This window comes from Amia ocellicauda, chromosome 1, assembly GCF_036373705.1.
Source record: "Amia ocellicauda isolate fAmiCal2 chromosome 1, fAmiCal2.hap1, whole genome shotgun sequence".
NCBI classification, from domain to species: Eukaryota; Metazoa; Chordata; class Actinopteri; order Amiiformes; family Amiidae; genus Amia; species Amia ocellicauda.
Window position 1 is genome coordinate 20,555,789 of NC_089850.1, and position 22,124 is coordinate 20,577,912.

A 22,124-nucleotide genomic window follows, 5' to 3' on the forward strand; every position below is an offset into this window, starting at 1 on the left:
CAAACACAGCCCGTGTTCAGAGGGCGGCTCAGGTAAAACGGTACCTGCGGAGGCCCGCTGAGTAACAGTCTTCTGGGGTGAAAGTTATCGGTCCGCCCCTCTGCTCTGTTGCTGCTGTCCATGTGGGTCTGCTTGGGCAGCGTCCACTGGCGGTAGTACAGCGACTGCTCTGTGCACGTCATCATCTTGCTGAGGAGCGGGCGGAAGGAGCTGGCCCAGCTGACCGAGAGATGGGGCAGGAAGGACGTGGACTTGGGAAGGCCGCCGCTGTCCACCGAGACCACCACATCGTACACGGCTTTGGGCAGGAACACCACAGGGGGCCGGTTCAGACACCTGGCCCAGGAGCACCTCTCGCGGCCGGACTGGGACATGGCGGAGTTGCGGGTGGAGGAGGACGAAGCGGACGAGGCGGATTTGGATTTGGACGGTCGTCTCTGTCCGTCATGCGGGGTGCAGGGGTTGGCCTGTTCCTCGCTGGCCCCCCTCACTGCTCTGTCTGCCACCTGCTGCTGCGTCTGTTGTCCTAGCTTCAGGGCAGCACTGTCCGGTGGGTTTGGGGCCTGGCTGGGCAGAGGGTTGTGACCAGGCTTCTCCGCGCCAGTGTCGCTGCACGCTGTGGACACACAGAGAGAGGGTGAGAAGGCACACAGTGAGACCTTCCTTATGATCTATCTCTCTCTCATCTAGTTGAAAGTATGGAGAATATGTTATACATGTCTGCCTTACTTGAAGTTTTCAAAGACGAAGATGAGGAAGCAGAGTCATGGGAGAAAGATCTCTGCCTCTTCACTGGACTCCTGTTCACAGAGCTGAGTGCTGTGTCCAAATACATAAGCAACAACAATTCTGTTGTGTTCTACGTTCTGTAACACACACTCACACATACACGCACGCACACGCACGCACACACTCATCCCCCCCTGTGGCTAGCAGCAGTCAAAGGTTTACACACTCAGTCTGATGCTGAATTGTTTGAGGGTGTTATTTCTGGTTACAGGTTTAAATAGTTCTGGTTTATCTTGAATATACAATCTATATGTAAATGGCCAAAGCAGGGCTCTGAACTCACCGTCCACCACTACTTCCTCCTCCTCATTGTCCGTGCTGCTCATCTTCTCGGGGTCGCTCTCAGAGAGGTCGCTGACTGCAGCCCTCTCTCCGCACTGCTCAGTTGTCACCAGGTATGCAGCCAGCCCCAGCTCCTGCTCCAGAGCCGTGCGCATCAAGCACGTGGAGTTTATCAGACGCAGGTCACAGTACTTAAGAGACCTGGGCAAAGGAAATAAACAAACACACAAAATGTTTATATTATTTATTTTATTCCAATAAACGTTGTATATTAATTTAAAAAAATTACATCAAAGAGGTGAAATCCTTCAGGAATTACATGAACCATCTTGCATGCGTACAAGAATAGATACAAAATGAATACAAACAGGGTTCATACAGCTTTTCAAAAGTCAAATTCAAGCACTTTTCAAGTACTTTCAAGGTGCATGGTCAAAGCTTTTCCAGCACCTCGCAGCCTTGGTAAACTAAACCTTCTAAAATGCACACTTTTCTGCACTGAACTAAGCACATTCAATTATAATTTCACTACACTATTAGATGTGATTATGCTGTAACACCAAAAAAATTTCATGAGAGCCTTCATGTACACTTGGCATTGTGTTGTTACCTGGCTTAAATCAGGTTGATATTAAATCAATATAAATCAATCTTGCAATCAGTCAAAATTAGTGAACACCAGTACACAGTAACTTCAGTTTGAATTAAAGCTTTAGTGACAATTGTTTTAAACATGCAAAACATAAAAACTACATCAATACTTTTCTTTACTGAACTTCCATGTACATTCAACGAGCAAATGTAAAATAGAGCATAACAAAGCTCTATGAGTCAATCCATGTATATTCAGTATGCTCACTTACTGTCAAAACAGCATCATGTTTATTCTCTTCAAAACAAGTATAAGTTCCTATATCCTTAACCTAGTAAACGGTGAGTCTTTATGTTATGGAATCTCCCTCAGCTATAAATACTTTGCATTAGTATCTGCTGGTCTCTGCTTTTTTATTTTGTTAAATGGAATTACACATTATAATAATTGAATACGAATACTAAACCATCAACATGTCCACATACCATCTATATATACACTCACCTAAAGGATTATTAGGAACAACATACTAATACTGTGTTTGACCCCCTTTCGCCTTCAGAACTGCCTTAATTCTATGTGGCATTGATTCAACAAGGTGCTGAAAGCATTCTTTAGAAATGTTGGCCCATATTGATAGGATAGCATCTTGCAGTTGATGGAGATTTGTGGGATGCACATCCAGGGCACGAAGCTCCCGTTCCACCACATCCCAAAGATGCTCTATTGGGTTGAGATCTGGTGACTGTGGGGGCCAGTTTAGTACAGTGAACTCATTGTCATGTTCAAGAAACCAATTTGAAATGATTCGACCTTTGTGACATGGTGCATTATCCTGCTGGAAGTAGCCATCAGAGGATGGGTACATGGTGGTCATAAAGGGATGGACATGGTCAGAAACAATGCTCAGGTAGGCCGTGGCATTTAAACGATGCCCAATTGGCACTAAGGGGCCTAAAGTGTGCCAAGAAAACATCCCCCACACCATTACACCACCACCACCAGCCTGCACAGTGGTAACAAGGCATGATGGATCCATGTTCTCATTCTGTTTACGCCAAATTCTGACTCTACCATCTGAATGTCTCAACAGAAATGGAGACTCATCAGACCAGGCAACATTTTTCCAGTCTTCAACTGTCCAATTTTGGTGAGCTTGTGCAAATTGTAGCCTCTTTTTCCTATTTGTAGTGGAGATGAGTGGTACCCGGTGGGGTCTTCTGCTGTTGTAGCCCATCCGCCTCAAGGTTGTACGTGTTGTGGCTTCACAAATGCTTTGCTGCATACCTCGGTTGTAACGAGTGGTTATTTCAGTCAAAGTTGCTCTTCTATCAGCTTGAATCAGTCGGCCCATTCTCCTCTGACCTCTAGCATCAACAAGGCATTTTCGCCCACAGGACTGCCGCATACTGGATGTTTTTCCCTTTTCACACCATTCTTTGTAAACCCTAGAAATGGTTGTGCGTGAAAATCCCAGTAACTGAGCAGATTGTGAAATACTCAGACCGGCCCGTCTGGCACCAACAACCATGCCACGCTCAAAATGGCTTAAATCACCTTTCTTTCCCATTCAGACATTCAGTTTGGAGTTCAGGAGATTGTCTTGACCAGGACCACACCCCTAAATGCATTGAAGCAACTGCCATGTGATTGGTTGGTTAGATAATTGCATTCATGAGAAATTGAACAGGTGTTCCTAATAATCCTTTAGGTGAGTGTATATATATATATAGTAAATACCTTGTACTGGACAAATTAATTTTGTTTTTGCTAGGGTTAAGCGATTGCCTAATTTTAGAAACTGTTTAGTTTGTTTTTGCCCTGTGCCAGTGCTGGATGACACTCCTCCCCTGCGAAGGTATCAGTGTCTCTTTCTCGTTTTGTTGCGGTTGTTCTACCGGTATGCTTATTGCTTTGCAAGTCTGAAAAAGCATATTCTATCCATCTATCTTTCTAGTAATTTAATTCTAAATAAATCAATGTTTATTGACTGTATTTCGTGTACAATGATCAATTGAATACACATATGCAACAGTTATTATTCTCTTTCTTGATTGCGGTTGTGCTTATTGCTGTGCATGTCGTATTCTAGTACTTTTATATGTTTATTTTGTCAAATGTACATTGATTATTTAAACACAAAAGCACAATTATTATATTATATACTTGTAGAAAATCTATACACTAATTTTTAAGTCTTAATAATACACAAAGAAAAGTTAAGCAACTTAAGAAAAATTCAAATCTCTCGACAGCGCGGGGGTGAACTCAGTGCACGCACACACGACACTGATGTGCAGACACATGAATGCGCACAGAAAGAGGAATTGTCAGCATACCATCAAACACATGCCTACAGTGGCCTTTCACGTCTAGAAATTATGGAAAATTCCCTGCCGTTTACCTTTGGCATAATTCGACAGCGCAGACTCTCCCATAGTGAAAACTTGGACCTTACAATGCTGTGCGCAATGTGGACCTTTTTTTAACCATAGTTTATATTCAATTTTATCAAGACACCTCTCTTTAAAATTGCAGCATTGCGGCACATTTGCCTCAGTGGGCGCTGATGCGCGCCGTCTCAGCGGCTCACACTCAGCACATCAAACACACCGGCAGATCAAACAGGAGTCGTACTGGCCGCGGCATAAAGCAAACTGGCTCTCCAACCACTGTAGTTTAATTTTCATTTAATCAGATTGACTGATGAGTGATTAGCAAATTTTTTTTTTTTAAATATATATATATATATATATATATTTTCACAAAATTCCAGCACTTTCAAGCACTTTATTCAAAATTCAAGCACTTTCACAACCTTGAAAATACCACCTTAAAATTCAAGCATTTTCAAGGATTTCAAGCACCCGTACGAACCCTGTACAAAGAATAACACTGAGACACGGACCTGGGCAGGGACTCCCCTTGAGGATCCATGCCTGTGAAAATCAGGATGCAGGGCAGCGCCTCCAGCTCCAAGTAGGTCTGAGGGACCCAGTTTGCATCCTGAATTTTCAACCACATCTGGAGGAAAACAAGACAGGCAGCTTTGAACAATATGTGTGTTGAAAGTGTGAGAAAAGCTTGCTCCCTGACTAGCTTATTCCCTCAGTATTCTGTGTCCAAATAATACACAAGCTAGAGTTTTTAATAGTTGTCATCATGCACAAATGGGGGAAAATCGAGAAGAAGACAGTGAGAGATAGCAACTTGTACCTACATTTTCTACATCCTGAGAAACACTGTCAAAAGTGCGCTCCCCGGCTCACCTTTAGCTGCTCCAGGAAGTGCTTCCCCACGGAGAGTTCGGAGCTGCCGTTTCCCAAGATGATCTCGAACCGGTTCTGCAGGCCTAGCCGCTCCCGGACCCGACAGAGCCGCTCGAACGCCACCGAGGCCAGGGGAGGGGAGGGGATGCGCAGCAGGACCATGTGTCCATGTCCGCAGGGGCACTGCTGTGGCGCGCTCACAAGGCCCTGCAGCATCTCCAGCGTCTCCACTGAGGTGTGCTTCCGCAGCTGGGACCGTCCCGACACCACCATCAGTGCCACCGCGTAGTGCTGGATCAGCACGTAGGTCCTGATCACTCCGCTGTGCAGCCTGGGAAACCTGGGTACGCATGGGAGACGGGAAAACAACAACACAGATCACCATCTCTCGTTTGTTGGAAAGCTACATATGTGTTGTTAGGTTGTTAATTGGCAATTGGGGCTTTAATGGCATGTGCAAAGGTACCTCTCCTCCAGGGACATCGCCACCGCCTCGAAGGAGCTGTCATATCGCAGCAGAGGCAGACCGTGTCCAGAGCGCGTCGAGTCCAGCAGCTCCGATAGACCAAAGTATTTAGTGCTTTCATGATACAAGTCAACATCCTGTCAGGAAACCAGAGAACAAACACCCGTTTAGATAGTAATACAAGACTTTAGATATAAAATACAAAACTCTAAACTATCACACTGAAAAATCTGCCACTAAACTGTAGAGGAAATATATATATATATAACTCAGAAATTGCAGAAATCGGTGCAGGCCCATGTCTTGGGCATCTGTTTGCTTTATGTAACAATAAGGTCAAGGATATTCAAATTACTACAACAATTCTGAATTCAACACATTTGAAGGGCAGCTGACCATTTGACCACTGAACATAAATATCAAACGTGGGGCATTTTTTTATTGCTGCGGTTCATTACATTGTTGTAGGCAGACGGCCAGTGGACTTCATTGTAAGGGCTGATGCGAGTGAGCTGCGTCTGGAGGCCGAAGGGGAACGAGGTGACGTGCAGGGTGAGGATGTTGGGGGCCTCACTGATCTCTCGGCAATTCAGGAGCTCGTCCACTAGCCCCGAGTAGGAGTCCCCCGGAGCGAGGGGGCCACTAGGGAAGGAGGAGGAGACAAAAGAAGATACAAAAGTCAAAAGTGAAGACAAATGAGCAGAAGAAATAGAACAATCGGAAGATGTAGCTCACGCCTCTCCTACCTGCTCATGTCCCAGTGGGCGTGGTCGTGCACCAGGATGAACAGCGTGTACGGGTTCCTCTGGGACATCTGAATGAACGTGTTGATTTTTTCCCTAGCCTCTAAGTCCAGTTTCACCACATACTGCTCTGCTGCCTTCTTGGACACAAGCTCCTTCTCCAGCCCCAGCTCCAGCAGGATCCCTGAAACAACAACACCACCACTCACTCCCACACTCTGTGCATCTCAGATTACTGTCTGTGTTTATACATTTGTTCAAGTCTGCTTACAAGTTTAACGAGAGTGCAATGTGATCAGAAGACTACACTTGCTGCATGGCACCCTGCTGCACACAGGGAGGAGGCCTGGCAGGAGATGTGCAGAGTCTATGAGGTTTGAGGAATCTATGGAATTGACCACCGCAGTGTCACCAGTGCTCACCTGAGTTCCAGAGATGCATCACAACCTGTTGGAAAGTCACTTCTGATGGCGGCACGAAGATCAGGAACTCCACCTTCCCGAAGGAGCCCAGGTCCAGGTTCTGCGAGCTGGAGTCTGCGATGGCGCACACGTGAGACAGCAGCTTGCGAGCCACCGCCAGCTGGATCGGACGGATCTCCTGCCATTTCACCTGGAACTCTGTGGAGAGATGGAGAGAGAGAGAATTAAAAAGCAGAAAGATGAGGACACCATTCAGTCACTTCAAAGAGCCAAAAAACACAGTGTCAGGTGTCCCCTTCCAAAAAAGCACATAGAAATGACCGGTTTTGCACTGAGCTCGTGAAGACAAGCACCTCTGAGAGCACAAGGTCAAGGCCCCAGGTGTGCCCACATGTGGAGCTGCTCACCTGAACAGCTGCCCTGGTCCGTTCCCTCAGAGGAGCTCAGGTTGTTTGAAAGCCCCACCTGAGCTTTTCCATCCGCACTGAATTTGTCCAGTAAGCTGTCGACGTCTCCTTCTGAAATGTGGACAGGATCATATTAGAACTGGAGAAGAGCTGCTGCCCAGGTCCTCTGATTGACACATCAGCACTGGGCGCAGAACTCAGGCCCGATATGTAGCATGGTTGGATCCCCATTTTTCATGGATTAATTAACATGCTATACTGTTGTTTCTGTACATGCTTGTGTTTGCATGTCTAAACTGGTGCAGGAAAACATGTGAATTCAAAATAAATAATCTAAGAACAATAAACAAACCACAATGGTCCTTAATTTTACATTGTGATTTCCATAGAAACAAGCAAACGCAGAGAGGTCTTAACCTGGACACAAAGTGCTGAAGAAAGCTCCCAGCGCCGCTGCTTTCCCCGTCACCAGCTCATAGCTGATCTCCTGCAGACACTCGGCCGGGGTGTACATGCTCTCTGCCAGGGCTCGGGCCTGGTGCCTCCCTGTGGCAAAGAGAGTATTTTGTGGCAGGTTATTACAGTGCTCTGCAGTCCACAGGCCATCGCCTCTTCAAACTACACCATGTCTACTCTGAAGGGCTGTGCTGTGATGTGAACTTATAAGCACCAGACAATTAACACCAGAGTCCGCAGTAAATTTAGGCTTTTGTCAAGGTTAGGGTTGTTTTTCTACTGCGTTAACTAGATCGGGAGAGAGGGTGAGAGAGACAGACAGAGAGAGGCAGAGAATATATTTAACTGTTAGTGCTTTACAAAAATAATCCTTTGTCTATTCTGCTTAGTATGTTTGAAGTTTGAGAGAGATCTCACCTGTGACCACCAAGCATGACTCTGCCTCGCGGGACTTGGCCGTGCAGATGATGACCACGAAGTTGGTCTTGTCCAGCTGGCCCTCCACCAGGGCCCGCAGTGTGTCGGTCAGCCCGTCGGCCAGGGAGTGGGCACAGTCCACCACGCGCACACTGTCATTGCAGGAGCTGGCCGCCAGCTTGGCCAGCCAGGGCAGCTGGGTCAAGGTGACGGGCAGCACCTGGGCCAGCGCCTGCGGCAGCAGCTGGGGGTGAGTCTGCTGGTACTGCCTGATCTCTGTCAGGTGAGACTCTCGCCAGGAGCGCATGAATATCTGCTCCAGGTCCTCGATCAGGGGCATCTGGTCCGGGGCTTGGCGAAGGGAGCAGAAGGGTGATTTTGTTTTTACAAGGGTGATCCACAACATGCCATGTTGTGTTATGTTAGTTTTTGAGGATTTCTGTACACCAAGTTCAACCACAGAGCAAGCACACCACAACATCTAGACTACAAAATAAACACAAAGGTGGTAACCAGGGGTGTTTTTCAGTGTAACACATCTGAGAGAGCTACAGTATGGCTAAAACAGGACTGCTGCCTCATCCAATACAGGAAGTTCAGGAAGTACCTCTGACCCCCTACAACTTACCCAGCTGGACCAGGTAGTAGACAGTGAGCAGGATCTGCATCTCCACGGACAGCGGCTGGACGGGGGAGGTGCCGTACTGCTCGTACACTCTGGGCAGGGCTTGTGAGCTCCTGTAACAGGACTGCAGCAGCGAGCTCACAATCACGTCCTTCACATTCCCACACAGGTACGGCAAGTTCCCGTGGCCTGAAACATACAGAAACTCAACAACACTGCTGAGCCACTCAAACAGGGTTCCCTAAAATCCAGTTACAGATGGGTCAGTTCTTATTGTGTGTAATCCCAGCTTTTACCAGCAGAGGGCCTGCTAATACTTCCAATCCCCTCTAAATTCTGCCTAGCCACACTGGTCAGCAACTACAGGAAACCCGTGGACACACAGCAAAGGAGACATTTGAATGAAAACTCTGGAAAACAATCTAACATGATGTATAATTTTGGTCTCCTGCTTTTCTGTGCATGAGTTGTTTTCATGTCCGCTGGATGGCAAATGCAAAAAAATAGGAAAAGAAGAAACAAAACAAAGGAACATCTTTCTCTCCCAAATTGACCTGGGGTAAAAAAAAAAAATAGGACATTTTTCAGACTTGTTTTCAGAGTTGTCCTTCATTTTATTTTTATTTTTTTGTAAACCAATAACTTTTATTTTAGACCTTAAGAAACACACAAAAAAACAACAGGAATGTAGCTCACTGACTCCCAGCTTCATGGGAGTCCAGGTCAGGCAAGAATGACACCCTCACACAGAAACACCTTCCCATTGCAAAAAGATCTTCAGATGTCCAGTAGATAACAACAGCAGCGCAGGGGTCTGATCTATGATGTGGTAGAAAGATGTTGTTGTCAAGCAGTTACCTTTAAAAATGACGGGCTGGGTCCTGCACACTGTCAGGAGGTTATCTGGCACTGTCACAGTTTCCCCCGGTGTCAGTAATGGAGAAGAATGGGTTGATCCTGGGGTCAGCTGAGGCAAGCTGCCCGAGGCCTCGCTGTCTGCAGGACAAACCGCACACTGCTTACTGCTCACATCTTGTGCACACCCACAATAACACCAGTTTAAAAGCTGTGTAATTATATAATATTTAATTTTATATATGTATATATGCCTGCACTGAATGATGTTCTTCACTGTTGTTGCAGTAAAACATGCAGAATGTGTGCGAGTGCTTAATCCTTCTGTGTGTGATGTATTCTTAGTGCGTGTGTAACCTGTGTTGTGAAAGGTGGCTCTGGGTGTTGAAGACGTGTCATCACTCTCAGCTTGACTCAGTGATCCTCTCACCCCAACTTCATAGGATGGTGGGACTCACAACTTGCAATCCCATCTGAATCCGCTCTCCCACCTACCTGTTTTAGTGCCATTACTTGCCCCCGAGAGCTGGCTCTTTCTTAGCGGATCGGCCGGTGATGGGGACTCCGGTGACCAGCCCTTGTGTCGTTTCTTTGGAGGCCCAGAGTTTGTGATGGTGCCTGTGGAATGGTCACACTGCTTTAACCACATGGAGCAAGAGAGGCAAAAAGATACGCGTCTGTCGTCTATGTCAGCGGTTCTGAAACTGGGGTCCGTGAGAGAGTCGTCGGGGGTCCGGGGCAGAATGCCCTAATTGCCCCCCCCCCCCCCCCCAAGTAAGTTACCCCCTCCCGTTGTCACGAACATTTTTCGTCAACCCCACCCCGTCACTGAATTTTACCATCAACACCCCACCGCGCTCTCAAGAATTTTCATGGTTTGCACCCCGCCCTATCTCAAGAAATTGTACCGTCAACACCCCCACCTCACGAAATTATACCATCAACATCCGCCCCATCCCTCTCCACTCTCGCAAGATTCTCCCAGCAGCACTCCCCCTCATCCTTTGGTAGGTGGCAGTGCTCAGCTAAACTCTGGGCGGCAAAGGGGTCCCTAGGTCAAAAAAGTTTGAGAACCACTGGTCTATGTCAACTCCAGACCAGACAGTGGGAGAACCCTGGGGACAGTGCTGCGCTGTGAGACAGCACTGTGTTTAGGAGCCGCAGGGCACAGTCTGTCCAGCTGCAGGACCTGAGCAAATCAAAGCTGTCAGGCGTAATTACAGCCCAGGGAGGAGAGCGATTCCAAGCTATGGGGATGACCAGGAGCTCTACTGTGTGTGAGGAATTAAACGATCAATAAACCCTACTTCTGTATGCAGCCCAAGACAACAACAACAATAATAATAAAATGAAAAATCATGTGAAAACTAAAAAAAAATAATGAAAGCAGTGTTTAGTGTGGTTTAATTCTTGCGTTTTCTTGCTAAACCTTACGGACAGGTTTTATTGACGTCTCCTGCCTCAGGAGGTAAAGGAGGTGCAGGGGGCTATTTTCTTTCCTTTTTATAAAGTACTCTGGAAGTCAAGCCACCGCAATAAAACCCAACAATAGAGCCTCTTCCTAAAGCTGTTAAGTTGTTAAAACCGGAACAAGTGGAGCCTGCCCTCCCTGCAGGGAGGTGTGAAGTACCTATGACTGAGGGCCGACTGGTGTTCTGGGGTGGCTGTGTGCCACTGCCTCGCTGTGTCTGCTGTGCGCTGTGCTCTTCTCGGCTGCTGTACAGAGGGGCAGACGTCCCAGACACCAGCGGGGGGAGGTCAGAGGTCAACCCTGCAGCAACAGAGGGCACTGTCACAACAGAACCAAGGTACAGTAAAATCAGCAGAGTGAAACAGTGTGTAACTATATTGTATATCACCCTTGTATAAGTGTAACCACATGGGGAGGTATAGTATAGTAAACCAGGATACAGACCATTGGAAAATCATGGAAAACAAAGAACATGCATTGGGAAACCAGGGGGACACTGAGGTATGCTGTGCAAATTTACTGTGGTTAAACCAAACTCACCAATTTGGGTGGACAACTTTTGGAGCTTTTATCTTGCATCAGAGTGGATTGCTTTCAAAAAGCCAAGAATAAGCGCTTAATTAAAGTCAGAGAACTGACATTATAATGTGAAATAATAAGGTTATCTTTCTGATCGAGAATACTCCCCAATGGGGGATGGGAGATTGTTCATGAGTTCCCATGGTAATGCCCCCCGTGCTCGTACCTGTGTAGAGGCCGGGTGCGGCAGCGTTCTGATCCAGCACACAGAGAGGTTCTGCAGAGGCCACTGGACCCAGGTGACTGTGCTCCTCAGCAGGTGAAGCATTCAGACAGGTGTTAGAGGTCAGCTGTCTCACTCGACCTTCTTAAAATACAAAACACCAAAACACACATGTAAACATGTCTTGTGTGCTGTCTGCAGTCTACAGTGTTACACATTACATTGAGAAAAAACTAATAAAACAAATGGTGAACGAAGAACAAAACTAAATAAAATGCTAACCGATATCTTGTCAACCTCCTACACCGTTGAGTGGCACTGTTTGAACCCCTCAGCTCTTAAGTTACTGTCAATCTGAGCAAGAAAGGCAGGAGGGGTCAGAGGCCAGCTTTGTTCTGTGACCCTGCTCCAGTCGCTATTGCGGTCTGGAGAAGCAGGCTGGGTGCGGCCTCTTACCCGTGCCTTTCCAGCAGATGAGCGCGCCCTTGGCCAGAGTGCCCTGCGTGTTCCTGAAGAGGTAATACTTTAAGTGCTTCTGTTTCTTCGGCTGTGTCGTCAGCTTGAGGTTGATGTGGTTGGAGAACTCAGTGAAGTAGCGGAAATTCTCTCCACACCCGATGCAGTTACCCGAAAATCCTGAGTGCAGAATTAATGAATACAGACAGACAACACACACAGACAAACAGACAAAAAAGTTCAGAACATTTGAGTTTTTATATTTTACGTATAACTTTTTTTAAATCTCCCTTCTGGTAAGTAGGCAAGTGAATAAATGAAAATGGTGGGACGTTTTAATTCTGGTAACCCTGATTCCAGTCTAGCAGTGTCACAGGGTGGGCCAGGCCAGGCACATAGCAAGAAGTTATGAAGAGGAAACTGTTCTGAGACTATACCTGCGCAATGCCTGCATTGCAAAAAAAGCAGAACTGAAACTCTGCATGACCAGAATGGCACATCAGGCCCTCTCAGAGGATCTGGTTTCCATAGCCACGGCCAGACATCACAGACGCAGGGCTAAATAGGCCGTAGATACGAAATTGCATTAAAAATGTGTCTGCAGCTCGGTGCTGGTCACGTTGAGGCAGGGCAGGTCACCCTGACACACAACTCCACACCGGAGAGAGCGAATCCTGCATTATTCACACACCTTGCCAGCATGTGCTAATCAAGCTCTTCTCTACATAATCTACATGTTTAGTCATATCCACTTCTGATGCTGTGCAATGGAGGTAGTCTTTGGGCACTTCCCTCTGCAGCACTCTGCCAGCTATTTCTTTATGCAAAATCACAGCCAGCAACCGACCTTTATGTTATCATTTTATTTGTTATGGAGAAACCTCTGATGTGTTATACCTGTGGGATACATGAACTTTATCTGTGGTTGTTTTCTGTTTATTTATTTGTCTGTTAGTGTGCTGTGATCTACCTTTACAGTAAAGTGCCAAGGTTGTGAAAGACTGAGGCTGATTATTGATTTCTTTCATATTTCACAACTCAGATGTTATTGTTACAGTGAAACAGTTCCCCCTCACCCCCTGCCTAACATCTACAGGCTGGACTCTGAAAATATGGCAGGGTCACGCTGAGCCGGACAGGATACTCTCTGGACATGGTGCCAGTCCGTCGCAGGGCAGCAGACACACACGCAGGGCAGTGTAGAGTACCCGGTACAAGGTTCTCACCTAACAGTGCATTGCGTCCACTCTCATCCGGGAGGAAACGGCGGTCCACAGCACACACCAGCAGGTGCTCGGGCAGACTGGGGGACTTGGCCCCCACCAGCAGGAACCCTGGGGGCACCTCCAGTGACTCGAGGGACAGGGATCCCAGTCGCAGATCCTTCCCAGACTGGCAGAATCCTTCAAGGGAAGCAAACACAACTGTTCCGTGTGCAGTTGCAGTTTGATCACAACAAAAACACAGTGATCCTCTATACAACAATCTAGACACTTCCTCAGTGGTCCTGTCTGAACTATTATGTATATACACTATTCCTGAACACTATGACTGTGAGACTGAAGAAACACAGACACAGATGCTGCCTGTTATGGCTGTCACTGAGTCTGCATGTCTGACAGCACCAGCAATGTCCCTCACCATCTGTGGTGCAGCAGCCCTGAGGAGGTGGCTTCATCAGGTAGGGGATGGGGGGGCTGCTGGATTCCGAGCTCTCGTCTTCATCCTCTTCCTCGTTCTCTGCCCTGCCTGCTGAGAAGTATCCAACAGCCATGAACACACACAGACACACACACACACATAGTTTTCAGCCTGGGGATTTTCACAGAGAGGAACAGGGTATAAACACAATCATGCATGTACTGTTGGCAGACTGCCCTTTATATAGTGCTGTTAAAATTGTCGGATTTTCCCAAGCTGGTCAGTGTCTGTGAGCAGCAGGTGTGCTTAGTTTATTAGTGTAAATAGTTAGTGTAACATGCTGCCTGCTTTTCTACCCACACAAAATTATGGCTCCAATAAATGATCTTCATTTGAAAAATCTGAGGAATGTAAGAAACTGTATGGAACTTGCGAGTGAATCATTTGGCTATAGTGGTAAACAAGGCCCTGAGTGTGTCAGCCTCACCTCTAACCGAGGTGATCTGCTGCTCGGCCTCCAGGTAGAGCTGTGAGAAGACGGGCCGCGGTGCCACGGTGCTGGAGCGTAGCGACGCCTCAATGGAGTTGTGTAGGACCTCCTCGAAGCGCGTCGTCTTCAGCTGCCCAGCATATGAGTTTCCCATCCTTTCACACACACACAACAAAGTCTCTCAGGTGGGTGAATACAAGGTGGTACAGCATCCCCCACCCCCCTTCTCCCAAATGTAGACTGTGTTTTAAAAGTGCAGCACAAAACAGAAGCAAAAAGAACTAAAGCCAGCAACCAGTAAAGGCAATCTCCTCCTCCTCGTCCTTCAGAGCTGCTTCTAGTGATCCAGGGAGGCAGGAAGGCTTTTAGTGAAGGCAGTTCCCCCCCCTGCTGTGTAATGACAGGAAGTCTTTTATAAGGGACTGCATTTAACTCAGGGCTGGCAGGGCCAGACACCCTCTCACAGACACTCATCAGTGGAAACCTGACTCTTGCAGGCCGTGGGCACTATCAGTCAGACAGCCGAACACAAGCCTCTGAAGTCGCCACAAACAGCCTCCTCCCTGTCCTGTCCCCCTACAGCAGTCACAGCGCCAGGTTTACAGCTCTGAGCAGAAATGATGCACAAAAACAGACAGGCAAGGGGCCGCGTGGGGGTGTTTGTCGTGGAGTTTGTTTGCTGTCGTTTTGTTCTGCATTTCCTCTCAGACACAGGCTTTCCTTGACCCTGTGATGTGGACCACAGCACTGCCTGGCTGGAGGTTGTAACCTAACCCACGCATGGCAAGGCGATCCAGCTCCTGTCCCTGCAGACGGCCTTGTTTCCATATGCAGTGCCCACCGCCCCCCCGCCTCAGCTTGCTGTTCATGCTGCTGTCACTGTGGGAGACCCAGTAAACCCAGTTCACCGTGGCCGTACTGAACACAACATACAAGGCATCCCAGTTCACCAGGAGAAAGTCTATGTACACATGACCAGGTCTCCATATTGACATTCAGTACTATAATACGCCCTTACAATAAATACAAATAATAATAATCTACTACCTATTCATATACATATTCATATCTATATTATGTGTGTATATATAAATATTTCAGACATATATATATATATATATATATATACATACCTTCGACACTTTGATATTTCCTTCCTCATTTACTTACTGCTTTGCCATTTTATGTCTTCTTTCTAGTGGTAATTCAATACATGCTCATTACAATGCCAAATGAGGATTCAGGAAGATAATTTATTCTCCAGCCTCAGACACTCAGTCCAGTCTTCCAGAGTGTGTACACAGCAGTGCACACTATTTCTCTTCCCTCCATTGCCTCTGCGTATATATAGTGCGAATGAATGCCATCAGTACACGGTGGTACCCGATAATCTGTTCCCTTAGAAGCATGTGGATAAACTAACATACGATTTGCCAGAGAAAGACACACAAAGTGCCTGTTTTGTTCTGTTACAGCACACAGCGCTTTCGCAGGTCACAATGTTCTCCCCGAGGTACTTAGCAGGAGCTGGCAAGAAACAACAGCCAGGCCCGACCTCAGCTCCGCCAAGCAAAGCTGCAGGAACTCTCCCCAGCACTCAAGAATCCCACTGGCATCTCAAGGACTCAGCCCAGGGACCCTTTAGAACTTTACTGAAGTCGGTTCTTGAATTCATTGTGAGGGAAAAGCAATTTGTGAAATCAGTGCTAGTAGGTGATTGAAACAGCAATTGAAAGAAGACCTTGACCTAACCAAAACCACTCCCACAGAATTCCCTTTGAGTGCCCGTGTATAGCCAGACACACTACTACCTAAGTGTAGCCAGCACAGGGTACTAACGACACACTGCAATTAGAACCACCGTGTCACACTCGGCACAGTGCATTTCATCAGCCACAATACTCTATCCATCCATTATCAATAACCACTACATCCAATACAGGGTGACACAATACTTATTTATTATTATTATTATTATTATTATTGTAATTTGTTTGTTTTTTAGAACCCTGGCCAAATATTCTGCTAGTTTACCAAGATGTATATATTAAGAGATGTATATATTGAGAGATGTATATACAGCTCTGGAAAAAATTAAGAGACCACTCCAAGTTCAGAAATCAATGTTAAGTGGTCTCTTAATTTTTTCCCAAGCTGTATATAGTAGTACTTCCAAGACCTTAATTTGATACACTGTTATTCAATGAGTTGAATAGATATTGTGGAACGAGGAATTCCAGTGGTAGACTTTACTGAAACACTGATTCAGCACAAGAGAGGAAACAGTCTAAAATTGCAGCTGACGGCACTGAGTGAAGACAGAGGATGTGTACAAATGTTACAGTGCTGAACCTTGGAAATCAGGGAGGATTTCACCCCAGCCGGATGTGATGGATTTACAGGGTTTGTGGCGATGGAAGAAGACAACTTTCTATTTTGTTTAGTTTTGGTATCGTAGCTCACACAAGCAGAGAATGCACTGAACCTCAGATTGTCAAATCCCTCTACTTTTCTATCCACAATATGGCACAATACATAAAAAAACAGCAGAAGAAAGAAGAAAGAAGTAGGTCCGACTGCTGCTGTGTGGACAGTGTGGGGCCTCCTCACTGTACCTTTATGGTGATTGGTCCATACGCCGATGTTTAAACCTGATGCACTCTGTTGTGTGAAGTAGCTTCTTGCCTTCGATGTGCAGAAAACAGGCACACACTGCTGCCCTCGTACGTCAGCTGCAGGGAGACACCTCCTTCATCTGGGAACTCACTGCACAACACAAAATATTCCTCAAGTGCTTCTGTACCACTACTTCATCCTCACTAACGCAGGAGATGATAACTGCATTCATGTCAAAGAGCCCATATGTTCAAATGTCTTAAAAAGCCAAAACAAAGCCATTCGGATTCAGCTGATTTTTGTATTGTAATCATTTCTGGGGAAAAATCTATATCTGACAAAGAGATACAATGCTTACAAACAGCTTGATGTCTAAGTCACACCTTTGAGTTATTTACTTTATCAATATTCAGGCCTAAGTATGCCAATTTTATATGTGTACTTTATGTGAACAAGGCTGTCTTAGACACCAGTTGCAAAGCAGATTCATCTGGATGTATTTCAATGACTCCCTGAAATACGAATAAAGGCGGCCAAACTGCTGTTTACACAGAAAGAAGTATTTCCTCTCTCTGTTCAAATCAAATGCACTCCCTCCACCCAACACCCCTACGCCTAAGCCAACACAGAGTTGTAAATACACCACAAATATGATATAACTATTACATTATTAGTATTAGTAGTAGTAGTAATATTTCAAGGGTCCACAAGTGTCAATATCTCACAAAATCACCTACATTGATACTACCCGGTGACCATCTTTTAGAGAACAGAGCCAACTCAGTGTGGACAGCACTGTCAAAATACTTCTGTACCCCAACCTCTTCTCATCCAAACAACATATTAACTCACTGCAGAGTTACCACAGAATCAGAAGGCAAACGGAGGTGGATTTGCTGTTCTAACGGTTACTATCATCGCACACAACGCCATCTGCAGATTGTCTGCCTGGAATGTAAACAGGAGTAACACAAATTGACATTAAGTGCATTCATTTGCTGGATCATAAAGCAATTTGACAGACATGTCAGGGCACCCTGACCTAGGCGTTAAGTCCTCCATTCTCTAATCAGCAAAGCAAAACTCATTTATTGCAGTAGGGTTTCATTATGCCCTGATTACACTACTCTATTCCCTGGGCAGAGAGTCATTTATACTAGGAGGAAAAGATAAATAACAAGCAGGCTCAAAAGTCAGTCACCCCAAGCTTTTCATAATCCATCTGTCAGCCTTTGTGCAAGGCCCCCTCCCCCAATGCAGAGATATCTGTCCATCTCTAAAGGGTTTGAAGAGCTGACCGTTGTATGCCTTGATAACGACCACAGCATGCCATGGCCCAGGGGAGACATCTTAAACTGTCTTGACAGCTGCTGACCCATTTATGACACTGATGCACATTCTTTAGTAAATTGGATCTGAATATTTTCATATCGGTCACAGTGATATGTGTTTGTTTTTGTTGGTTAGTTTATTTGCAAGCTCTGGCTTTTGATTGGCTGGGCTTATAATTGCTGTTGGGCCAGATTAAATCAAAACTTTGACCCACCCGCAAACAGCAAACTACAAACCTGTACATCATAGCGGTTACATTTCTGATTAGAAGAAAGTGGCATCTTAATAAAAATGAAGCCGCAACTGAGTACAGTTCTGTAGTTTTCTATTAGCGGGTGGGTCAAAGTTTTGACTTAATCTGGCCCGTTATCTTCAGATCGGTTCCTTTGGATCCGGCCCATGAATTTGTTCACAAAGTTATGAATTGCGTACTCAGATTAAGGTGTTCTGCTTTGTCACAGCCCTCACCGAAGACAGAGGACTCTGACGTACTCCTGTGGAAAGCAAATAGCCACTCTCTCACCGGGAACCTTTTAAAGGGAGGAAATGCAGGGCTCTAATTGCAAGAACAGTGAAAAATAGTGGTGCTTCAGTTCAGCAAAGAATGCAGTTTGCAGCCCCTGCAAATGATGACACATCCACTGCTCTTACACCACAGCCTGGAGGGGCCTGTTGTGTATTAATAACAGAAGCACCTAATAATACACAATTCAGTCAATGTATGTTTTCTTTCCATGGCAAAGAAGTATAGATGCATAATGTAAATACAGTAATTGTTATTATTATTCATTCAATGTAATGGCTTAGGCTAGCTGAGTTTACGCCAGCTATAACTGTGTCTTGGCAGCTCGTGTCGATAGAATCCAGCTGATGGAGGTCAGAAAGACACATTCACACCTGCGCACCTGCCCAGCCAGGAAACAAAGCCAACCTCAACAGATGCCCCCGATAACCGGGGCTATAAACAGACAGTCTAGACAACTAGTGTCACTTTATAACTGCGACCTCTGCTGGGTTCGGGCATAGTGCCATGCAATGTCACTTTTGGATTCTCCATTAAACCATCATCAGGCAGCCCTTGAACAGGGAAAGAGCCTGTCCTGACAAACACAGGAAAAATAAAAAAATACAAACATCTGGTCTAAATCAGGGCAGCCTTCCTGAATACCCAGAGCAGTGAATTTTAGATTCCACATGCCAGGCGAGACTAAAAATGAAAGAAATCACTATCAAAGAGCCGACGGCAGTGCCTGGGAATGGACAAATGGACAAAAAGAAGGAGATCAGTCCAAGCCGTGTGTCACACTGTGTCCAGCTGTGGACAGACAGTGTCCAGTCCAACCTTTTAACTATAGTAGAATTTCACTTACATTTTAAAGAATGAAGATGCAGCACTTCCCTTGTGAACCGCAGGAATCTGCATGTAAACATGTGGCTCATGGTTCTGGATGTTCTGTGCTGTAGTGTGCTGTAATGCCAGAGAAACGAACTGGCATCACATGATAAACCACTTCAAGCTGTACAAAGTGGTCCTGTGGGATGTTTCCTTCTAAATAGCCCTGTGTGGACCCTGACAAGGCAGTGCAAAGCACAGCCTGCTTAATCCCCCTCATTAAATCACATCTCCCATATGCTGTCCTCCTGCTGGCTCCAAGGAACAGCACCAATCATTTCAGATAAGTTCTCAATCTAAGCCTCCAGTCCAGCCTATTCGTATATATTCTTTGGCGGGTGGATCCCTCAATCTGCTTGACACTACAATGGATTTACTCTGTTTTCTTTCAGGGAAAATAAACAGCAAATGTTACACTGTGTTGCTATTGGCAATTTGATGAAGATTTCCCAGGCTAGGTCTTCCTCTCTTGTAAAAATCCAGGTATAGATTATCCTACAATACTTAGAAAACAAAATGCAAATGGTCTTTCTCTCTCATATATGCACTCTCTCTCTCTCTCTCTCTCTCTCTCTCAGCTTGCAACTTTAACAATAACTAACAATCAGTAAACACTAACGCAAGCCAAGTTATTCGGCCCAAGTCCTGATACCACTCACTGCACAAATGGGAAAGACTTGAGAATTTAAAATAAGCTAAATATCAGGGGTTATGTGTTACCTTATATTCCCACTATGCTCGGTTATAGGCCAGTTTTAACTTTTACCGCACAGAATCAAAGTCTTAGTGGGTGAAATAATAATTGAGATATTTCCTAATCTTAACTGAAATGAAAGAGTGAACTCAATCAGTCATCAAACGTTGTTAAGAAATAGTCACTGCACCCCAGTGCATCCTAGCACGTCATGAAGAGCTGAATAAAATACACAACCATTGTAAAATGCACTGGCATGGCTGAGAAGATATGCAGATCCACATTACAACCGGGTGGCAAACTCTTTCATCAATTCATCTGTTGTCCCCAGGATCCTCCTGCTATTGTTCACATTTATGACCCAAACCTTTAAATTGCTCGGTGTCTGTGAGAATGCCTTCCATAGAAAAAAGGCAACATGCTTTGGCAGAGTCTACAGGAATGGAAATGAAACCCAATCATTTCCCCCAATATTAAAAATAAGTTCACAAGCACACGAGCACACGAGCAAACAAAGGAATGGCATCCCCTGACTCTAAGATCTTAGATGAGAAGAATAGATGTAATAGTGCAAACATGCTGCCGTGTCCGTTCCTGAACAAACACAGAAACACAATACATGTAAGAGCTGTGTTTTGCCTGATACACAAAAGCGGATTTTTTTTTTTTATGTTGGGGTGTTGCATCAGTGTCTGCTCAGGCCTCAGAAAGTTAAGGTTTGTCTTCTCTGAGCTGGTATGCAACACTTTAAATATATTACAAAACTGAAATACAGCAGGTACTACATTGTGAAATCATCTGTTTATAAAGGGTCTCTTTCTTTCCAGCAGTGACAGGAGCACTGGAGTTTGCAGCCTCATACTGAAGCACATCCAGCGTTGTCCAAATACTAGGCAAACGTGCTCCACAACAGCAGCAAGAAGAAAAAGAGGACTGATGCAAATTAACCAGTGGAAATAAGTTGCCTTCCTAGATTATTCTACATGTAGGACACTTAGAGGCAAAGATCTTGTAGGCAAAGATCCAAGACTGATCTCCAAAGATTTGAAGAACGACAAACAGCATCTGGCATAGCAAATGCACAGTAACATAATAATTGCTGTATATATATGCGATATTCAATGTGAAGCACAATGGACAACAGTCCCTAAAAATGAATATAGTGAAAATGCCAAAAAAAACAAAGGGAGTCTTTGAAATTCTTCAATAAAAATAATTTGGTCTGATGAACATGAAGTTGAAGTTTTTCCAAGAGGCATATGTTAGGGTTAAAAAAACAGATCACTTTCATTGAAGAAAAAACCCTGCTGCCAACAGTTAAACATGGCATTGATTGAGTCATCGATAAGAGCCAGCCAGCTGTCTGGGGTCTATTGTTACCCTTGTGTTGTTCATAGTGTTTACAAAACTGTGTCTGATAAAGGCATCTGGTAAACATCTTAGTAATTGTATGCATTTACCCAAAACATCTATTTAAATTGTGCATTTTGCTTCTTATTTGATCTAAAATGGCTCACCAGCTCACACATACCATTATTTTCACTGAGGCCAATGGAAAAAAGCTTCTCCATTCTATGAGGCTCAGTCACGATCACATTTACACACTACTTCAGATGTATGTGAACTCAGAATTGGTGACTGAGACATAGGATCTCGACATGAAGCTGCAAATCTGATTAAAGTGCAGCATCAATATCAGAAGGACAGGTGCAACAAAGACTATCCCGAACCCCCCGCCCTGAACTTTTGTCTTTTGAAAACTGTTTAGGGTTTGTTGGCCCTTTGTCTCTTTTGCAGTTCTAACACAATTATCAAATTATCCAAGCAACAGTGGGCAGTTTAAAATGCCCAGCGTTAATTTGTTGTCTTTCCTTCGTTCATTCTCTATTTTTGTTTTGCACCCGTATGCAAATCATGACTTTCGCTGCTCACTGTCAGCCTCCTGGGCAATAAAGGGTTACAGCCC

General features: G+C 45.4%; 1 protein-coding gene across 2 annotated transcripts in view; it reads right to left on the reverse strand.

Annotated features, from left to right (window-relative positions):
• The window catches only part of greb1 (growth regulating estrogen receptor binding 1), a 34,881-nt gene that overhangs the window by 9,479 nt on the left and 3,278 nt on the right, over positions 1-22,124 (reverse strand). The window contains exons 2-22 of one of the 2 annotated variants that reach the window (XM_066698241.1): positions 14,121-14,278; positions 13,634-13,744; positions 13,219-13,395; positions 11,993-12,172; positions 11,540-11,680; positions 10,954-11,094; positions 9,819-9,941; positions 9,327-9,464; positions 8,472-8,657; positions 7,844-8,194; positions 7,388-7,516; positions 6,971-7,081; positions 6,564-6,761; positions 6,145-6,325; positions 5,857-6,040; positions 5,399-5,535; positions 4,933-5,272; positions 4,572-4,687; positions 1,073-1,272; positions 730-819; positions 45-616 (exon numbers count right to left, since the gene is read on the reverse strand). In XM_066698241.1, coding sequence (XP_066554338.1) covers positions 45-616; positions 730-819; positions 1,073-1,272; positions 4,572-4,687; positions 4,933-5,272; positions 5,399-5,535; positions 5,857-6,040; positions 6,145-6,325; positions 6,564-6,761; positions 6,971-7,081; positions 7,388-7,516; positions 7,844-8,194; positions 8,472-8,657; positions 9,327-9,464; positions 9,819-9,941; positions 10,954-11,094; positions 11,540-11,680; positions 11,993-12,172; positions 13,219-13,395; positions 13,634-13,744; positions 14,121-14,277 — 3,963 coding nt within the window. In that variant the 5' untranslated portion in view covers position 14,278. Of the gene's footprint in view, positions 1-44; positions 617-729; positions 820-1,072; positions 1,273-4,571; positions 4,688-4,932; positions 5,273-5,398; positions 5,536-5,856; positions 6,041-6,144; positions 6,326-6,563; positions 6,762-6,970; positions 7,082-7,387; positions 7,517-7,843; positions 8,195-8,471; positions 8,658-9,326; positions 9,465-9,818; positions 9,942-10,953; positions 11,113-11,539; positions 11,681-11,992; positions 12,173-13,218; positions 13,396-13,633; positions 13,745-14,120; positions 14,279-22,124 lie in introns of both variants that reach the window. The other variant, XM_066698231.1, reaches the window with a different exon arrangement.